The 17,709-nt window shown below is 37.6% G+C and overlaps 1 protein-coding gene across 1 annotated transcript in view; it reads left to right on the top strand.

Annotated features, from left to right (window-relative positions):
• The first annotated feature begins 651 nt into the window (after nucleotides 1–651).
• The window catches only part of SIPA1L1 (signal induced proliferation associated 1 like 1), a 77,455-nt gene continuing 60,397 nt past the window's right edge, over nucleotides 652–17,709 (top strand). Inside the window, exons 1-3 of the mRNA XM_009978920.2 lie at nucleotides 652–2,149; nucleotides 11,342–11,472; nucleotides 12,120–12,308. Coding sequence (XP_009977222.1) covers nucleotides 652–2,149; nucleotides 11,342–11,472; nucleotides 12,120–12,308 — 1,818 coding nt within the window. The remainder of the gene's footprint in view (nucleotides 2,150–11,341; nucleotides 11,473–12,119; nucleotides 12,309–17,709) is intronic.

The raw sequence follows: 17,709 nt of genomic DNA, 5'->3' as shown, positions 1-17,709 counted from the left end.
GTCCTTCAGCTAAGGAAATTAGCTGCCTACTTATGCTTTGTAAAACTGTCCACTAACCGAACTAAAAAGTATCACTAAGCAGTTCATAAGGAAAAATCGTATTTAGGTATGGAATCCAAATGTAAAAGTGTTTTTTTCAGAAGGCAAACCAACAATATTGAGAAAACTCTTCACACTGTATAACACAGCTCTGCGTTTTTGAGATGATCAATGAGTTTTAAAAGCATGTTTGTTAGAAATATTAACTCTTTGTAATAATTAGTTTGATAGTTTCAGTTACGAAAGAAAGGTCTATATGAAATGATTAATGCTTTTATTTCCCTTTTCTCTGTTCTAGGATTAAAAGAAGCGTAAGCAATTGGATTACAACTCTGACATTTTGCAGTGCAAGTGATGTTAAAACAAGTTGAATGTATTGGAGCATGGCCACTTCTTAAAACGCAAAAGTTAAATGCTTATCAAAACCAACTGAATATCTGAATTTTCTAGACATCCTGCATTTAACTGTGTCCTTAAACGTCCATGATTAAGATCTCATGCAACCATTGTATATTTTGGAGACTATTCTCCAGAAGAGAACTGTGCATTTAAAAGGCAGAAATGACTGTGTTTTCTCTTGGAACTTACTAAGGTTGAACATACTGAAAGATCATGACCAGCTTGAAGCGGTCCCAGACCGAAAGGGCTGTTGCCACTGGGGTATCAGTCGGGACAGATGGCACCTCAAAAGTCCACTCGGATGACTTTTATATGAGGCGCTTTAGGTCACAGAATGGTAGCTTAGGATCTGCAGTCATGGCGCCAGTGGGACCTCCTCGTAATGAAAGTTCCCATCATGTTACCTCTACCCCTGGAGTCCCTAAAATGGGAGTTAGGGCAAGGATTGCTGACTGGCCCCCGAGGAAGGAGAACATCAAGGAAACAAGCAGATCTAGTCAAGATATTGAAACATCAAGTTGCCTTGACAGCATGTCTTCTAAAAGCAGTCCTGGGAGTCAGGGAAGCTCTGTTAACCTGAATGCTAGTGATTCTGTCATGTTAAAGAGCATCCAGAGCACACTTAAAAACAAGACCAGACAATCTGAGAATCTAGACTCGAGGTTTCTTACACCTGATGGCTATCCCAGTTCCCCAAGGAAAGCTCTTCGCAGAATAAGACAACGCAGCAACAGTGACATTACCATAAGTGAGCTTGATGTGGATAGTTTTGATGAATGTATTTCACCCACTTTTAAATCTGGACCATCTCTGCACAGGGAGTATGGCAGCACATCTTCCATAGATAAGCAGGGAACTTCAGGGGAAAGTTTTTTTGACTTATTGAAGGGCTATAAAGATGAAAAGTCTGATCAGAGAAGTGCAGGCACAACTAAGCTCAGTGAACTCCTCATTGCCAGTGGAAGCAAGGGTTCAGGATTCTCTCTAGATGTGATAGATGGACCTATTACTCAAAGGGAAAATCTGAGACTCTTTAAGGAAAGGGAGAAGCCACTCAAGAGACGCTCAAAATCAGAGACGGGAGATTCATCCATTTTTCGTAAGCTTCGCAATGCCAAAGGTGAAGGGGAGCTTGGGAAGTCTTCAGATCTTGAAGATAACAGGTCAGAAGATAGCGTCAAGCCTTGGACTTGTCCGAAGTGTTTTGCTCATTATGATGTACAGAGTATTTTATTTGATTTAAATGAAGCAGCAATCAACAGGCATAATGTTATTAAAAGAAGGAACACAACCACAGGTGCATCTGCTGCTGCTGTAGCATCACTTGTCTCTGGACCCTTGTCTCATTCTGCAAGTTTCAATTCTCCAATGGGCAGCACTGAAGACCTGAATTCAAAAGGAAGTCTCAATATGGACCAGGGGGATGATAAAAGCAATGAACTTGTGATGAGTTGTCCTTATTTTCGTAATGAGATTGGTGGGGAAGGCGAGAGAAAGATCAGCCTTTCCAAATCTAATTCGGGTTCCTTCAGTGGATGTGAAAGTGCCTCGTTTGAGTCAACTCTGAGTACTCATTGCACGAATGCCGGAGTAGCAGTTCTGGAAGTTCCCAAGGAGAATCTGATTTTACATCTAGACAGAGTCAAAAGATACATTGTTGAACATGTAGACCTTGGTGCATATTATTATCGAAAATTCTTCTATCAGAAAGGTAGGTAAATTTTATTTCTCCTTGTCTTTTATTAATGATTTTTGTTTTACCAACATAGAAGATTCAGTTGATGTGTAATAGTATTTGCAAGAATTATTTTTTATTAATCGTCAGTGCTTAAACATGGTATACTTTGCTGATCAGTACATGCTATGTTTTATAGTGTGTTTCACAGTGTTGGAGTAAAAAAAGGTGGATGATTTTAGTACTGATGTACATAACAATTAGCAATAGCTGCAAATTATAAGTGTCTTGAAACACAGTTTTGGTATCCATGGGAGTGCGCAGGGGTTGGCACTTGAAAGATTAAAAAAGAAAATAAAATGTTAAATTACAAGAACTTTCTTCCTTCCGCATCAAGACTCGATGTACCAAGGATTTAATGGTGTGCGCAGCTTGGAAAGTTAGCTTTTACAGTAATCTTTGGACATTTTAATATCTTACTCATCTGTTTCAAAACATGGGGGGGTTTTGATTTATTTTAAGTCAAAAATATCATCTAAATAAAAATAAAAATCTATCTTCCTCCTTCACTATTTTCATTATAGCCATCATTCTAGAAAGAAAATTCTAATTTGTCAAATTCTGCAGAAAGAAGCTCTCACTGTATATACCTAACTTTATAGATATACACACACACGTTAAAATGACAAAAATGTATGTGAAAAACAGTACAATTCTCTTATGTGGTTCTACTAAAACCAAGGATTATAATTTCCATTGGAGATATGCTGGGGAAATAAAAAAAAAAAAAATCAAGTCAAAGCTTTTTGAACTATAGAAACAAGCAACACACAAATATTACCCAGATGCCACCCCCCTCACCGAAATGATGCTGGCAGTGGGAGATGCAGATCATCCTGTCTGTTCTTCCTGATTCTAAAATTGATTAAAAAGGAGTGCAAACCAAAAAGTTCTTTAAAGCATAAGAGTTCTGTTTGCAGGGTTGCGTGCCTTGCCGTGGTATTTCCTGACGGATAGAACTGATCTAATGACAGACCTGAAGAGTGCTTGTTCCTTAGCTACCAATGATGAGGATTGGCTTTCATCTCTTTAGTGAAAGCAGCTCAAAAGAGCTTGTTTCCTACAGATTAAAGCAACAGGGGTGCCTGGTTAAAATAAGTGGATGGTCAGTTCAAAAAAACTTGCAACTTGTTAACTGTGTGTAACAGGTAATAATCTCATCTCCCATTTTTCCCTAGCCTCGAAATATGTACATCTCTTGCCGCCTCTTCCTTGCATTCTCCCTTGGGTGGGTGGCTCTTGTCAGGCTTTCCATAGTTTCTTCTTTCTGCAGTCTTCCTAGGGCAGAGAGGTAGCCTTTGCAGCATGGTTTTTGAGTGCTGATCCACGTCCTGTGGAGAGAAAGGAGTGAGGAAAACTGGTTTCCTGACAACAGTAAGCCAGATGCACAATATAGGATGAGGTATGTTTGGAGGGGAGAGCCTGAGATTAGAGACTTTTGCCTGCCATTACATTCCCATCTGTCTCTCTCCAGAGCAATTTGATTCCTTATCACTTGGGTGAGTTTTGTAATGAGCAACTAAAGGTGCAGTTTCATGTTACAGCTGACCTGATTTAACAGCATTTCAGCACTAAAAGGGGAAGACTTTATTCCTCCCCCTTCCTTGTCCCAGTTCTCTTGTTTTCTGAAAACTTGATAAGCTAGTTCAGTTTACTAACCAAGCAGAAGTTTTACCATCACAATAAATTTACTTCTTATTGCTTGGTTATTTCTCTACAGCTTTAGTGAGTCAAATCAGCTTTCCTTGCAGTCAGGGAAGTGCCAAAGCCTAGTGCCAGGTAAGCAAAGGGAGCGAACAGTAGAAGAAGAAGGAGGTTAGAGTGGGATTTCAGCCCTTAAGCAACAGCAATTTATTAGTTTGGTTTATCCTTAAGGGAAACCACACCTTCATGCTACTACAATGCCAATCACCATTATATCTCCATTTCTTTCTAGTTGCAATTAAGATGAATTAGATAAAATTGATATAACTTAGTCCTAAGGACATTGGTGAGGGGTAACCACATATAAAAGTGTCAGTATGTGCATGCAGTGGGTTTGAAGGAGTAGAAGAAGCTGTGATTTTTTTCCTTAAGCCCTAAAACTGGATTTTAAATTCACTGTGCTCATGTTCAGTCCAGCAGGCATGAGCCAGGGCATTGTTCCTACCCAAGATTCTTGTCTGAAAAGAGGTGTACTTCAGAAGCCTCATCTGATACGCCTAAACACCACAGTTCTACAAATACTAAACACATTTTGTTGACCACCCAGTGTATTGTCATCCCCCAGACAAACTTCATCACTATCCTGTCTCTTCCAGATTACTCTAAAAGTTAAAGCAGCATAACAGGGAAAAAAAAATCAAGGAAGTCAGTTGTAACTGAAAGTTGTGATGATAGTATGAAGCAGGTAATGATGCGGAAACTTACTTGTTTGAAGAGGAAGTTATCTTATAATATCTTTGATGTTATGAATGAATAAGCAATGATGAAAGACAGTTTCAGTGGGATCAGCTTGTCAAGTCAGCAGGCCTTCAGTAGTTTTATAGTATGAAGCAAAGAATTCTGATTCAGCAACAATAACTTAAAGATCTCAAACCAGGAGAATTTGACAGAATTGGAGAACTACTGAAGTAGTCCTAGAGCTTGTAAAGAATAAAAAGTGATGACCCGGAGAATTGTAATCCTTTAGTTTGTTTTCATTCCAATTTGAAATAACAAAGTAGGTAATTTGGGACCATATCAACAAAGAGCTGCTAGTTAAAAATCATTAATGATGTCAGTCAGCATGATTTAATGAAAAGTAGGTCTTGTCATAAAAAAAAATCCCGCACTGTTAGTCTTTTGTGTCTTATAAAAAAAAGACAACCAAAGCCATTGCATTGATATAGTCCATTTTAATTTCTCCAAGGTAATTTGGTAAGATGCTGATGCCGGCTTGACTGCAATCTTTATTTATATGGAAGTAATAGCTCATTCTTTACCGATACGGTTACTTGAATGATAGATGAATCTCAAATTTTAGCAGTGTACAGGGGAGGTATCAGTGAGCTGCAATATTACTAACATGGTCCAAAATGTTTAAAATATCTTAATCTAGTTAGTGTAAAATATTTTGCCTGTAACTTTTATGGATAAGTCTTGTATAAGTACATTGATGAACGCAAATGGCTGAACATTTGTACGTAAAGGAAATACCAGGGTGAAATCAACATATTATCTGACCTTTTACAGAGCAGTGGTGAAACTATTGGTGAATAATACTCTGGCCTGGAGTCTGGACTTCTAAATGTGAAAGTACTGATAGAAATATTTTAGTGGACGTTAGAAAAATGGTACAGATATTGGCAAAATAACTTTATAACAGTAGTTACCAAGGTTGGATTCAGCTCCTCTATTTTATATCTGAGCTGTTTGTTGCAGACTCCCTTTGTACTCAGTGTAGAGAAATGAACTTACAGGATAATACATATTGCAGTCTTACTTCCCTCAATTCACTACAGAAAGCTCATACACAGCTAACTCACATGGAGATGCCTATACTTATAGGAGATAAATGCTACTCTTATATTGCAAAAGATATATTTGCAAGGTGACTGTTTAAAGGTGTATTTCAACAGGTGTATTTGATAGGAGGCCTTGTAATTAGAAGTCTTAAGTCTAGATGTTTATAAGCACTGAGATACGTGGTAATGCTAGTGCTAAAAAAGAGCAGGGAGGAAGCCAGCACAAGAACAAATTTGTGAAAGTTACACGAATTTGACCTTGAAATAAAATGAAACTTTGAACAAAAAAGATAACTATACATGGGAAAAGCTTATTAAAGGAACTTGTTAATTGAGTTTTACGTGGCAGTCATGGTTTTTTGTATGATGTTCTTGCTTCTCTTAACTTCAGTGCCTGAAAAGACAATTTCTGAGCTGTTTGAGTTAACAGGATCTCTTCTGGCCTCTGTTTCTTAAAAGAAGGAACTCTGTTGGATTAAGATGCGTCTTTATTGGAGGCATAGATGTAGTAGGTAGCTGGACAGAGCAAGGCTGGCTTCAGTTCAGTATCGGTGTGCTTTCTCACTTGTGTCGTAAAGTATATGTGCTTTCAGCTCTTGCTGCTTGGTTGTGTCCAAGGGCAACTTTGAAATCTGGACCCTCTGGAGTGAAATTAGAATACTGGCTGAAATACATAAATAAGATCATTAATAACATTAAAAATGTTTCAAAGTTTGCTGGTACTGGGAAAAAAAATATTAAAAATCTGTGATTATTGAAATAAAATATTTTGTCTCTAAACATAGTGCATTTAGAATTAGAAGGAAAACGGTGTGGTTTTTTGTTGTGTTGTTTTGTTTTGTTTTTCCTCTACACAGTAGCACCACATGTAAGGGCAGGAGGAGCAAAGGGAGGATTTCAAGAAGCTACCTGTCAGTTGTTTTGGGGCTACTTTCTGGACTATTTTTTTCCTAGTACAGAATTCTAACATTTGTTTGTCCTGTGATTGTGATGAGTATAAAACCTTGCAACTAATGTTCTAAGAAAACACATGTTAAGACAGCTAATGAACTTTTGTTTTCATAAAAAGTATATTTTTTTGACAGAAACGAGGAACAAGTTGTTCAGGCCTTCTTACTGAAATGTGAGAAAAGATGTTTAAATTTTTAAATTGAAAAGAGGGCAGAGTTAAATTAAATTAATGTTTTTAAATTGAAAGAGGGCAGATTTAGGTTAGATATAAGGAAGAAATTTTTCACTCAGAGGGTGGTGAGGCACTGCAACAGGTTGCCCAGAGAAGGTGTAGATGCCCCATCCCTGGAAGTGTTCAAGGCCAGGTTGGATGAAGCTTTGGGCAACCTGGTGTAGTGGAGGGTGTCCCTGCCCATGGCAGGGGGGTTGGAACTAGATGGTCTTTGAGGTACCTTCCAACCCTAACCATTCTATGTGTTCTTGTGTGAGAAAGTGAGATTCTTACTTAAATACTTAACTTTCTATCCCCCACAATTAATTTTGTACTATTGACAGCAATGCTTTGGTTCATTTAAGAAAAAAAAAAAAAAAACAAACAAAAAAACAAAGAAGCAGAACCCTTGAACTCACTGCTTCTGGACATAAAATCACATTTCCCAGCAAAGGGAAGTTGTCTTAGGTCAACCCAAAACTTACAGTCCTATCTTTTGGCAAAGGCCAGCAACAGATACTGAAGGCAGAGTAAGAATAGAGCAAAGGCATAGCGATACTTTCCAGGTGTACTTTGCCAGCCTTTGGCGATGCATAGATAGTGGGCTACTTAACCTGGTGGTAGTATCATTTGTATTTGGTAGTCTTTGGACTTACTTTCTAGGCTTTTATCCAGCTGTCTGTTACCCTGAATAAACTTTATCATTCACAGTAGTCCTGCAGCAGCAAGGAGTTCTGCAGCTTGACTACATTGGTCATAAAGAGCCGTTTTTTATTGGCTTTGTCTGCTGCCTTCCAGAATGAAAACTAGGGTCATGAGATTAAACGGTCTCACTTCCAGGTGAAAAAGTTTGAGTTTGTGTTATTTTATAAACCTCAACTATACCTCAACTATATTGCTCCCCTCAATCATGTTTTGTTACCCTTCTCTGAACCTTCTCCAGTTCATATCAAGGCACAGTGTTTAAAACACAAGGAAAACCGCAGACTTCTGTAGTGTCGTGATGTTTTCCATTTTCCACTTAGATTATGGCCAAGCATTTGGAATTTCTATCATGGAGACTTGAATTTCCTATACATGGGTAAAAGCTTTGCATATATATTCTGGATGAAGTCTTAGAAATGTTTGTACATTTAGTTAATGGGTTAATTAATTAGCAATAAAGTGTTTTTTCAAGGAGAGACATGCTTATTAGCCTATCTGTAGCTTGATATTACTTGCTTATTATCAACAATAAAACCATACGGACGGAGAAAATTGTTTCCATCAGCTTGTCTAAATGCTGCTTTGAAAAGAGAGCCCATCACTCCGGACAAGCAGTCTGTTCTCTCTGTCTGTCTAGTTGTGTCTGGGAATTACAGTTCTAATAGAAAGAACTGAGATCATCCACTCTCAGGTGTTTTGTTTTTTTTTTCACTGAGCTCAAAAAATGCTGCCCTCTTGTTTCCAGAGAAATGCTGGGCAGGGTTTTCTTTCCAGTGCTGTAAATACTGTAGTAGGATTAGAGGAAAACACTTGATGCAGAGGTTCATTCTGAAGCTAAATGTTTGGGATTTTTACTTCTAGTCTGATTACACAAAATACGTCAATTGAACATGATATCCAAAGGTAAATAAGATAAAAACACAAAAGAACCTCCTCATTCAAAATCAAGTGCGTTTACTTGGATTTGCTTTGCAAGGGAAACTTGTAAATATCTGCCAGGAAAATGAGTATTTTCACTTTGGTTCTTTCACTGGAAGTGTTTTTTTTTTATTGTATAAGTATTTAACTACTTTTAAAAATATGTATAATCCGTTTTAATGGCCAGGTACAAGACATTAATTATTTCTTTTTGGCATGGATTTATGAATTAATTCATGCCTTTTGCTAATTGTCTCCTGCATGTCTTTTCATTAAATAACTTTTCAACAGTAGTTTAAATGAAATAATGTCAAGCTTGAGAAGTGTTACTTTCAGTGAGATTCTGTATGGGGTGGAGGAAGAATCTGTTTTCCATGCTATTCATATTTGGCATAAAATTCTTGAATTATAGTTGTGAAGTAGTTCCTGGTTTTACAATAAAACTCCTAATTAACTACCTTTAGATCGGATATTCAGCTTTGTGTATTTAAATTCTGCTACTGCTTTTCCTGCTACAGGAAAGAGAAAATGGTTGGATGCAAGGAAATTCAGGATGTAGTGGAAAATCAGTGGAGATGCAAAAAACTCTGTACCGCAAGGAGAAGATACAGGGGTATATGCTGTAGCTTGCAAAATGAATACAGAGGTGGAGTAGAAGAGGAGAAAGAGAATAAAGATGAAGTAGTTTAGTGTGGAGATGGCCAGGCCGTCTCAGGTTTTGAAAGCTGCATGATATGCTCATAGAAAATTGAGCTAATGTTCTCAATGACTATGCTGCTTCTGCGTTGACCATTTCTGCCGTAAACCATTTGAGCTACAAACATGCTGAAAAAAGCAAGTTGCTTAAATGGAGGAAGAAGAAAAGCTAGGGTGCTGATAAAATGGTTTGGATTTTAAGCAACAGATCTCTGTGGCATTTACAAGGCTCATATCAGTGGAGCAGTATAAAGATCTAATTAGGCTTATGTGGATGGTCTAATTTATTCATAATTTCCCCACTCATGACTAATTCAGTCACCCAAAACTTACGCCAATATTTACAGGATATTCCACAAGATAATAAAAGAATTTTGAATCTTAATTACCTCTATGCAGAATATTGGCTTTTGATGACTTGCAGAGGAATTTGGTAGAAAGCAAGCTTTATAATGCTGTGAGCATGTTTCTTTTGTCTTGCATGCTCTCAAATCTTAAATAGAAAACACTGAGGAAAAGGTAATAAAATACCAGATACTGGAGAACAGAATATACCCCCAAAGGGCTTAAAGGGGTGGACAACTGTGTGAAGACAAAGGTATAATTCTAGGGTGCAAGTTTGTAAGGCAAAAGCGCCTACTTGAAAAGCATTTAGTGTGTTGCAGGAAAGTATAGCAAGAACCAGTCAGTATAATTTTATAAAGAAGTAGAAGAGAAAAGGAAGCACTCAAATTTTTAACACTGTAAGTGATTATTCTTTGGAAAAATTACTGCCGTTCACTTTGGATGGAGTGTATTTCAATATCTACTTTTAGTATCTTTAAAGATGCCATTCTTGATATTAAAGTATTTTACATTTTATCTATATAGCAGAATAGCTCATATTAGACTGCTCTTAAAGTTCTTGTTTTAATGTTCTAGTTGTTTTAAGAAAAACAAGTAATCTGTATATAGTAGTTCAGGCAGTGTGGTTACATTTCCTTTCATGGCAGTTACATCTTTTTTTCACTCCACTGAATTTCACATTTCTTCTTTGATTTGTTGAAATTTACGATAGCTCTAACTTTCTATTTTTGTGCATGTATAAATTCTTTCATGTATGCAGTATACGGAAAGTAATGACATAGGATGTATTTTTCTTGTGCGATGCTTGACTTCTGTTTTTTACCGTTTCTCTTAAATTCTCCTTTCAGGTATTGTATGTTAAAATTAAGTTGTTGTCACTTGACATATGTGCAACCTAATGTACATGTTGCTGCATTCGTGGTGGTGTACCTCTGTCATTAGTCAGGATAGTTCATAACACTCAGAAGGCTCAATAAAAGAGCCTTCAACACTGATCTCTTAAATTGTTGAGCTTTGATTTTTTTTTTTTTTTAATGCACTTTTCTAATGTTTTTTCATGTAAATATTTTTTCATGAGTATAGTTAAACAAGCATAAAAACGTGTCTCAAACAATCTCCTGTTCGGCTAATGAGCAATTTCTCCAGCCCTGTGTTCTCTTCCCTGCCATTTTCCCAACTAGGCTAGTTTTAAACTTTTAGCACTTAAAACTTACTCTTTGGGCAGTTCAGTGCTTTATTGTTTAATATTTATGCTAGTCACTGTGTTTCTTGTGCTTTATTTTTCTGTGGTACTATGCTTTGGTTTTTTTACTATGAACAAATCTTTAACTTCTTTTTCAGCTTCATCATTTTCTTCCTCTTTTATAGTTGCGTCACTTGTTTGATTGTTTTTTGCTTTTTCCATACAAAAATAAATAAATTACATCCTTTGCTAAGTACTATTGTTTGCTGCTCCCATTTTAACATAGTGGTGAGTTTCCCACTTCGGTGCATTTGGCTTTCTTGTTTTTATTTTTAAGAGGGGGAAATGGGTTGTACTTATTCAGCTCAACGTGAATGAAACAGATTGCCATGTAAGAGCCCGTGTAAGAGGTGTGTCTTTTAGGCCTGTTTAAGGAGAGATACAATGTTGAATTACAGTCTTCTGGTACAAATGGAGCTCATTTTAGAACTGAAGCATGAGGATGAAATCCTGGTACTACGGAAGACATGCTCTTAGTGACTCTAGTGGAGCTGGCAATTTATTTCCGCTATAACAACTAAACGTTAAAATATAATTGAAGTGTAAAAATTATAACAGATTTTTAATTTTGTGGTTTTTTGTTGTTTTGTTTTGGATTTTTTTTTGTATGCAAGAACACTGGAACTATTTTGGGGCAGATGAGAACCTGGGTCCAGTAGCTGTGAGTATAAGAAGAGAGAAGCCAGAAGAAATCAAAGAAAATGGACCTCAATACAACTACCGGATCATATTCAGAACCAGTGAGGTAAGCAGTTTAGGAATGATAGTAGAAGAAGCTAGACATGAACGGGCAAAACCAGGTGGTATGTGTGGGGTTTGCAAGTTTTTCAGCATTGATAATAGATTTCTGCCTCGTCTATATACGTGTAATCCAGGAATCTCCTGACCAAGTTATGACACATGTTTATATTGAACAGAATATGAGTAAGTGTATCAGTAAGTGGGTTGTTCCATAACAACCAATACTGAGGAAACTCTGAAAGTTGCTTTGGTGAAAGCTTGAGAAACTTACAGGAGCTGTACTGGCTACAAGCAAGCAAAAAGGAGGAAAATGGACTTCCTCCACCTTTATATGTGACAGTGGGTAGATCTGAGAAGTGAACTTTATACTTCGAAATTCTCTGCTAGAAATACTACTAATAATCTTTTCAAAGTATTAGTTTCCTGTAAAACTTAAATCTGTTGAATCATTTGAAATATTCTGACTACAGTTAGCTCTCAGTCAGTGACATGTTGTGTTATCAGTGTGTTTCACGCAACATAAGTCACTTAATGTCCTCAATCTCTATTGAGAATTGGAAAAAGAGTATGTTTTACTCCACTGCTATTGCTAATCAGCCTTTTCTCAGTGCATGATTCAATATATAAGCTATTTTTGTTTTGTATGCTTAGCTAATGACATTAAGAGGCTCTGTGCTGGAAGATGCTATCCCTTCAACTGCAAAGCATTGCACAGCCAGGGGACTTCCCCTAAAAGAGGTGCTGGAGTATGTGGTTCCTGAGCTGAATATCCATTGCCTAAGGCTCGCCTTCAACACCCCGAAAGTCACAGAACAGCTTATGAAGCTGGATGAACAAGGGGTAAGTGCAGAGTTCTAGAATGATACAAATTGTCTTAAACTATCAGATTATTGCCATGAACTGCAACATTGCCTTTTAGCTTTAAGTGATTATAACCAGTCTATTAAAATGCCTCATTTATACTGAAGCTTGACATCTGTAGGGAGAGTTATGTTGCATGCCTTTCCCCAAGTTTTACAGCATGTTTGGTTTTTAGATTAATTTTAGATAAACATTATGGCAATTGTCCACTTTAATTTACTTTAAAAAAACAACTAAGTGATTGTTTTTCAAAGACTGTGGGGAGAAGGGAGTCCTGTTCTGGTTTTCTTATTGCTAGTATAATGAGAATAGAGATCTCTGGTGTTACTAGGTGTTTTGTTGTAATACTGTAGTGGCACAGCCATTACCAGGGTGCTGCCTGTGTATTTTTTCCCTTTTTTTTTCCTCCCCCCTTTCTTCCACTGAAGCAAATTGTGGCAAAATATTCTAAACCCCTTCTTCGTACAAATGGTTTTCAATTAATTGATAGTCCCTTGGTCTCTTGAAGATGGAACTGAGGCTTGTTAACTATATAGCTTAGACTTAGCAAAATGAAAGTCTATGAGTAAAGTGAATTTTATTATTAAAAACTTTGACAGTGACATTTAACAGCTCTGAGTACTGGGACTGTCTCTTTCTCCTGGTCTTTGTGCTTCTCATGATTATGCTTTCCTGCACAGAATTAACATCTATGTTGTTGTTTCTTCTTGCTGTGGGTCTAACATTGGCATCATAAAATTGAAAAAGGTATAATCATTGTCTGCCCCACAAGGGAGAGACTATAGCTGTTCTAAACAGGTTTTTGGGTGACTATCATGAAGATTTTGTCAGCCTCCTAGTGGTTTGGTTATTAAAATAGGCAAGATAGAGGATACCCCGATAAATACCTACTGGAAGCAAAACTTGAGCAAAACACTTCGTCCTCTAGTTAGTTTCAGAACCTCTCCTGTTTCACTGAGAACAGCAGCATACAAGAGGATGAAGAAATGGGTAGCCATAGCTATCACAGAGCATCCAGACTAACACAGGAGCGGTTGGTTATGTGTGGTCAGCCAAAGGTAGATGTGGCCCAGTACTGTCACTGACCATCACCAACAGTGGGTGCCTGACTAAGAATATGAGAACAGGGCAGGCATGGAGTGATACTTTCATAGCTCCTGATACCTTGTAGGCTTTTATAGGGCTCTCTATCCTACCCCTCTGCTTTACTAGCTTGACGAGTCCTAGTTTAGTGAGTCATTTCTCATGTAGAAGTTGTTCTGTACTTCTGATCATGCTTCTGCCTCTCTCAAGTTTTTCCAGTTCCCCTCCTCCCATGCCACATATATTGTAAATCAGTACAGTTTTGAAAATGGGGAAAAAAAATTGGTTTAGTATGTTTTCTTATATCTTTGCTCCCTAATAATTACTGATATTTTATTTGCTTTATAGTTGCTACTGAACACTGAATGTGTCTTCTCGTGAATGCCTAAGATCTTTTCTCTTAGGGGTACAAGTGAGAGCTCGCTGCTCTAGATGTAAAGTTGGGTATTTTTATACCACATGAATCACTTCAAGCTTTACTTGCACTGAGGTTCATTTGCCATTCCTTCAGCCAGTTATCCACTATCATAAGTTCCTTTGGTAGCTCTTGCAGCCAGTCTTCAACTCCAATACTGTAATGACTCAGTAATGTTAGCAAACTTAGTTACTTTATTATTCATCACCTCTATCAGATTGCTAAAGTGTGTGTTGAATACTATACGTCTAAGGTTGTAAAGTATAAACCAGTTGTCCTGGTTTTAGCTAGGACAGTTAGCTCTTCTTTTTAGCAGCTAGAAGAGCTCCGTGTTTTGGTTTTACTCAGAGGCTCGCTCTGAGAAGAATGCTGATAGCAAGTTGATGTTTGTGGTTGGACGTGAAACTCCAAGGACTTTTCAGTGTGCCGGAGTGCAGAAGCACGGCAGGATAAGGGGGGAGCATAGCTGGGACAAGGGGGACACGATTCCCCTTGTGATTTGTGGTGGAACTTAAGATTGAGGGCCAAACTGGCCAATTAGTATTCCATATCATGCAGCGTCATGCCCAGTATAAAAGTGAGGGGCAGACGGAGAGAAGGGCTTTTGCGCTTTGGCTCTTTCGCTGCTTTTGCTCTTTTGCGCTTCTGCGCTTTTGCTCTATTGTTTTTCTTTCTTTTTTTTCTCTCTCCCAGTACTCCCGCTCTCGGAGTACTATCTCTCTCTCTCTGCCCCTCTCTATTTCGGGGCCTCGCGTTCGTCTGGGATTGCAGCTTCGGGACGAGACGGGCTTCGCATACGAGGGGGTGGTGAGCACCTACACTGTGTATTAAATCATCTGTATTAAACTGTTCTTATCTCAACCCACGGGTTTCCCGTTTCTCCTTTAATTCTCTCCCTCATTCCTGGGGGTGGGGGAGGGGGAGTGACCGGCTGTGTGGGAGGGTCAGCCTAAGCCACGACACACATGAATCACTTCAAGCTTTACTTGCACTGAGGTTCATTTGCCATTCCTTCAGCCAGTTATCCACTATCATAAGTTCCTTTGGTAGCTCTTACAGCCAGTCTTCAACTCCAATACTGTAATGACTCAGTAATGTTAGCAAACTTAGTTACCTTATTATTCATCACCTCTATCAGATTGCTAAAGTGTGTGTTGAATACTATACGTCTAAGGTCAGATCTCCGCCTTACTCTGCAGATCATTTTCTTCAGCTCCTGTTTGGCTTTTAGCCAGTTACATGTCTAAGTGAGTTCCTTCTTCTGTACCCTGGCTATTTAGGGTTTTTAAGACTTTGAAGAAAAAGCTTAGTTAAACGTCTCCTGGAAATTCAAGTATGCTCTGTATCAGCTGTATCTCCTACATGTACTCACTGGCTCCTGCAGAGAACAAAACGGCGATAAGTCAGCAGTCATGTAAAGTTGAGAAAAGATGGGTTTACTGTATAGCCTGCTGAAAGAAGGATGGAATTTTTAGATGCTTACACTGCTCAATATAACTACTCTATTTCACATTAGGAGATCCTAATAAATTGGGCACCTGAGTGTTTTCCTTAGATGGTTAGAGCAGTGATTCCAAATATGACACATTCAGTGTTGATGGTTTGTTACCTGATCCTCAACCTAATCTGCCCTTCATCCACAATCAAGTTTGTCAGGCACTTGAAGACTCAAGGATGTCTCTCAGTCTCTTTCCAAAGTTTTCTATTTCAGCAGTGGAAAAAAGGAAAATCAATTCAACATGAGTCCATAAGTGAGCCTTTGGATTCAAGGATAAGTACCTTCCAGATATGCCCATAAAGAACTTGCAATCTCAATAGCGTTGATGGGAAAATTTTCACAAAGAAAATAAAATCTAGCAGTAATTTCTATTTTAAAAAATAAATTCCAACATTATTTCTAATAAGAACCTAATTTAAAAATTAATTTAGCATATTTTGCTTCAGAAGGCAGTTATGTCTAAAAAGTGTGAGATTAAATTACCCTTATTTCATATCCTGTATGGCATTAAGCTCCCACAATATGGTGTATAGTATGGTTTTCTGTTACTACTTAAACTTTTGAAAATCATTAAGGACAAGTGATAGTTAAAATTGTATTATCCACATCAAAGCATTTTCTGGTTTTGCGGTAATGAAACAGTTTGACACTTCTAACAGAAAAAGATAAGAACACTCTGTACTAATTAGAAGCTGCATTTTTTATCAATTCCAAGCTAACAGAAAAATTTGGGTAACAGCTGCTCTACTAATTAGGTACACAGAATGTTTATCACTTCTTCTTGCTGTTTCATTACAGCACAAACAGGTGCCCGTTTGATGTAGCAAATAAGATGTTTTGTAAATTTGAGAGTTAAGATTATAAAATGACCTTAGCCTGACTTAGCCATTGAATTTCACCCAGTAAGCCCTTCATTGAGCCGAATTCATATGCACCAGTTTTGATTAAGGTAGTCTGTTTTTTTTATATTTCAGTGAGGTTTTAAAGCAGTTGGTGGTTTTCATATTTAAGAATTTGCAGGTTTTTATTTGACTGTATGTGCTTTCTGCTTCCAGACTTCTCATATCTTTCTCTGCTACAACTTAAGAGTCATTTTGGTGTGAGATTTTTTTCCAGCAAAGGGTTTTGTGTGCAGTGATTAAATCATCTGTTGGTCTTGTTTGTGATAAACTAAACAGATTGCACTTTTCAAGCCTTTCACTGCAACATATTTTCTCTGAATTTCATATCACTTACGGCTGAGCTCTATCTCTTGTACTCTTTCCATATCTGCATATGACATCCAGTGTCAGAAAGGGAATATTCTTCTTGCCCCAATTTTATACTGGTGTTGTACGTCAGGTTGCATGTTCCTTACTTCCCCTTAGATTGCTAGAGTCATGGTTACATCTGCTGTTCTGTACATATGGCCCACATTGCTTGTCACCTAGCTGTTCTTTTATTGGCCTTATTGAAATGCATTCATTTGAATGGTTCTGTGTTAAAAAACAATCCAATCATTCCATAGGGCTGCACTGGCTTCCTGGCTAATTGCCATCTACTAATCTTTGTCTTGAATGCAGGGTTCATGGTAACTTACTTTAGGTTTGCTTTCAAATGTGATTTAAAAATTTGAATATCAGGGGATTACTGATTTATTCTAGTAGAAGTTTATGGCAATTCCTCATTCACAGGAGTACTGAGAAATGTCAGTTTGTTTTTCATATAATTCCATATTTATAATATAAACTTGTTGACTGGTTAAATCCAAGATGTGCTTTCTGCAGTCTTTCACTAGGTGCTAGACAAATACTTGAAGTGCACTTTTCCCACATATAGTAATGTGTAAATACTTTTAGATTATTGAAACGAAGCTGCTGCTTTAGGAGTTTTACCACAGCAGAGTTCATCCTTCAGATCCATTCTTAGCTTTTGCTTGGAGTTAATACATGTCTAAGGACCCTAGGTTTATCAGAAGGAGGTATAGTAATGGAGACTGCATGACTTTCTTCCCCTAGATCTGCTTTTTCTGATTCAGAAGTACCAGCTCGTGTTGTCCTTACAAAACTTTTTTTGAGGTTCAGCAAATCTAAGAACATAGCCAGAAGGCTGTTGATGAAGGCACTAAGTTTGATTTCTGTGAGGCAATTAGCTTGCAGTGAGCGAGATCATGTAGTTTGCTAGCAAAGCAGAGATCATAGAAATGTACCTGCAAACCTCATCTAGCTGCTGTGATTCCTGAGAAAATTTAAATCTTGAACAGTTGTCATGCAGAATGTTTTACAGATGGATGGCACAAGCTTTTTTCCTCTGTATCTGGATTGTTTTGATTGTTGTATACACTGGTTGTTTTCAATTTTTGTATTTTTTTAGTGAATGAGAAGAGGAAATAAATAATCATCATA

The sequence above is a fragment of the Tauraco erythrolophus genome, chromosome 6 (assembly GCF_009769465.1).
Source record: "Tauraco erythrolophus isolate bTauEry1 chromosome 6, bTauEry1.pri, whole genome shotgun sequence".
NCBI classification, from domain to species: Eukaryota; Metazoa; Chordata; class Aves; order Musophagiformes; family Musophagidae; genus Tauraco; species Tauraco erythrolophus.
The sequence above is the reverse complement of the archived record's forward strand: the minus strand, read 5'-3'. Positions and strand labels throughout refer to the sequence as shown.